At 34.4% G+C, this 3,620-nt stretch overlaps 1 protein-coding gene across 1 annotated transcript; it reads left to right on the plus strand.

The window, feature by feature from the left end:
• Positions 1 to 540: 540 nt before the first annotated feature.
• Positions 541 to 3,363, plus strand: LOC126699223 (cytochrome b5-like). The gene is made up of 3 exons (XM_050396926.1): positions 541 to 787; positions 2,660 to 2,726; positions 2,817 to 3,363. The coding sequence occupies exons 1-3, from the start codon at positions 698 to 700 to the stop codon at positions 3,071 to 3,073; spliced, it is 414 nt and encodes a 137-aa protein (XP_050252883.1). The 5' UTR covers positions 541 to 697; the 3' UTR covers positions 3,074 to 3,363.
• Positions 3,364 to 3,620: the final 257 nt, after the last annotated feature.

A 3,620-nucleotide genomic window follows, 5' to 3' on the forward strand; every position in this document is an offset into this window, starting at 1 on the left:
AAAAGTACTATGTATTAAAAAAAGAAAAGAAAATAGACTATTTGGTAGTTGGTGCTCGGTAGGAGACAATGTGCCAAATGCAACCAAAAAAAAACCAATCCTAAACAAACATTCAAGATTTTTATTTTTAGGCTAAAATTTAATGTGTACCATCTAAGCCTTCTAATTTTGCTTTCACTCTCAATTGATCAATTGAGTCTCTAAATTTCAAAGTTATTTAATTTAGAAATTTTATACAATTTCATTAAAAAATTGTCATTAAGTATGCAATTAACTAATGAAAAAATAATTTCTTAAAAAAAATTCTGCACATAAAAATCTATAAAAAAAATATTTTTATGCCACAATTTCTATCACAATTTTAAAATGATTTATTGTAAATGAAAAAAAAAATTATATAAACTATAATATAAAGTATGATAAACAACAGCACCAAAATTGAAAAAGAAAAAGAGTGCTAGCTGTTTCTCAAAAAGAAAAGAAAGTATCTAGTAGCTAGGCGGTTGGTAAGCGGTAAGAAGTCAAGAGGCCCGTACCAACCCAAATTCCCCATCAAATCTGCCATTGATATTTGACTTCGACACCAACACCAACCCCTCTCTCTCTCTCTCTCTCTCTCTCTCTCTCATTTCCTTTGAAATCCACGCCTGATATACAAAACGATACACTTGCTCTTGCTTTCCAAACATAACAAAAAATGGGTGGAGGAGAGCGCAAGGTTTACTCACTTGCTCAGGTCTCTGAACACAACACCCCAAAGGACTGCTGGCTTGTCATTGAAGGCAGGGTATGTATGTATGTCATATTCATGTTCACACACTCATCATGGGTATTGGGTTCTCTTCTTTTTCTTTCACGGATTTGGATCTCAGCAGATTTTGCTTCTGGATTTGGAGCTAATATTGCCAATAACAATTTTTTTATTTATTTTTTATTTTAATAATGATTAGCACTTCTGCCTTGTATGGTTGGGACCTAAGATTGACATAAGAGATCAAAATGATAGAAACGTGAAATGTGTTTACCATATCTTGTAGAGGGGATTGATTTTTGATTGATAAATTAATGTTGAGGAGTGGAAGTTCCAAATCTGTGTGTATTAGATCATCATGATTATAATCTTAGTAGTATTGAATGTTGATTGAGGCTGCGAGATTGGTATGGAAAGACGAGAGGATGCTTTTCAATCATTCTCTTTAACAGAATCGCAGCGCATAATAAATCTCTCACTTTTGCTTGCGGGTTCAGGGAGCCATTAGTCAATCTGACAGCTACAGCCAATTTCATTTTTTGAGAGCCTGAATCTCTAACTTGAGTTCACTGTCTTGTCTTGTCGCTTTTGGTAGAAGACACTTTACGCCCAAATCATATCAATCATTTTTTTTAACTCCGTTGGTGAAAAAGTAGACATTTTTCATATTTATAATCTCATTGTTAAACACACATATGGAGAGACTTAAGGTTTCATTTTCCATGCTTTTTTATAGTCTGATTGTAGGAAAAATAGAACCGTGTAGATTTATGAAACTCTTTGGCGATTACTAGGGTAGAAATTATCCAGTCTCTCCACTTATTTGGTGCCTTAATGGACCGATCAATTCTTCTTCTTTGATTGTTCATATACTACATCTGAAGTATTTTCCTGTTTACAATTTTTTTTTTTCCTTACTCCTATACTTAATTGATATTTTAATAAAATTTTTAGCCATTATTATTTATTTATTAGCTATGGAGGTATTGCTTTCTGTAATTTTTTTTAAAAAATACCTTTCCTATAAGGACTCGTCGTTTGCATTAGAGGAAAACTTGCTAGAAGACCTCTGAGAACTTATATGGTGCTTTTAGAGAGGTTCTGATCGGTGTTACCCCATATTTTTAAGGAGGTGGTCTTCTCTCCCAGCCCCTCTTGTTTACTGCTGTGAGTATTTGTGTGTATATTTCTTAAGTAAGTGATCATGAACAGTTATTTAGTCTTATTAGAGGAAAAGCATAATAGCTTTTGTTAACCCCACTTCTCGCACTGTTGTGTAATAAAGGTTAATGGATCGGGCAGTTCAATTATTTGGTATTTCTTGAGGTCAAATTTGTTCTACTGACTAACCTTTAGCTAGAAGAAGTAATAGGGAGGGGAAGTGTTATCTAGTAGAACTGTAGAGGTGTATGGTTTTATTTCAAAAGTGTGGGAGAAAAGGCCTTTACGGATTGGAAAAAGAATACAAAATAGGTGGTAATGTGGTATAGTTGTGATATTTAGATAAAATATTTAAAAAAATAAAAAAAAGGTTATCCTTCTTAATAGAAGAATGTAGAGAAAGAAATTTAAGTTACGTCTATGTGGTGTTCATTCTGCATTAGGAAATCTAAAATCTGTGTTTGGGACTTCCACGTCCTCTACTATTCCCCAAATTTATACTTTTTTTAATCATTTTATGTGAGAGAATCCTGTGCTTTGTGCCTAAGAAAACTGCATTTGAACTATTTAGAGCACCTCAAGACTTGAGCTTTAAGAGTCAATCTACATTTTTGGAAAGTGGTTCGAATCTAACATTAGTGGTCCTCATCATGCTTGAGTTTCTATGATTTGAGGTGTTACTTTGTGGTTTTGCAAATTGCAATATCCTTGAATATTTTATCCTAATGTGCTGGAGGCCTGGAACAGGTATTTGATGTGACAAAATTTTTGGAGGACCATCCTGGTGGTGATGAGGTCTTGTTGTCAGCAACAGGTAAGATAAATGTTGCAGTGTTTTGACATTCGTTTAATCATGGATCTGGAAATATCTGCTGATACCGCATGTGTGATGTATGGTTTGCAGGAAAGGATGCAACTGATGATTTTGAGGACGTGGGCCACAGTAGCAGTGCAAGAGCAATGATGGACGAATTCTATGTAGGAGACATTGATTCAGCATCCATCCCCACCAAAACTAAGTACACTCCTCCCAAGCAGCCTCACTACAATCAGGACAAGACACCAGAGTTCATTATCAAGGTTCTCCAGTTTCTACTTCCCCTTCTAATCTTGGGTTTGGCCGTTGGCATTCGCTTCTATACAAAATCTGCACCTGCATAATTATTGAAATCACAAGAAAGAAATTAGAAAGACCTTTGCAATAAGTCATATAAGTGATGGATGATCCTTGTTTTATCTTTATGTTTGGGACTCTAAAATCACTGATGGTAGGATATTTCACTTCTTTCTGGCAATGATTATGTACTTGTTTTCCTCTATGCCAGTGTAATTTTCCCTCTGAAATCTCAGATGTAATCTTCTGTCCTTGATGTGCCATAGGTAAAGTACCATGATCTTATTGTTTGATAATATTACAAACTTGATCCGATGAGAAAAGGTTCTGAACACCACATAGCTGTAGTCAATTTTTTTTTTTTTTTTTGGATAACTCAATTATAACAGGTGGGAAAATGGGGATTCAAACCTTGGTTTGAAAGAGGAAATTGCTTAATTTTTTTTTTGGAATAACTTTGGCCCCAAAAGGAGATTTGACTAATGATCCACACTTCATGACCGTTTTTGTTCCCTTGGGATTAGAATATTGGGGTTTTTATTACTTCTTAGGGCTCAATGCTATATAATTTTTCATTGACTAATGACTCACATT

This window comes from Quercus robur, chromosome 9 (genome assembly GCF_932294415.1).
Source record: "Quercus robur chromosome 9, dhQueRobu3.1, whole genome shotgun sequence".
In the NCBI taxonomy this organism is placed as follows: domain Eukaryota; kingdom Viridiplantae; phylum Streptophyta; class Magnoliopsida; order Fagales; family Fagaceae; genus Quercus; species Quercus robur.

Excerpts from the sequence above, each read along its gene's own strand:
- LOC126699223 (XM_050396926.1), top strand. The coding sequence starts at position 698 with ATGGGTGGAGGAGAGCGCAAGGTTTACTCACTTGCTCAGGTCTCTGAA. Across the intron at positions 788-2,659 it reads GGCTTGTCATTGAAGGCAGG|GTATTTGATGTGACAAAATT; the intron begins GTATGTATGTAT and ends GGCCTGGAACAG. Across the intron at positions 2,727-2,816 it reads GGTCTTGTTGTCAGCAACAG|GAAAGGATGCAACTGATGAT; the intron begins GTAAGATAAATG and ends TATGGTTTGCAG.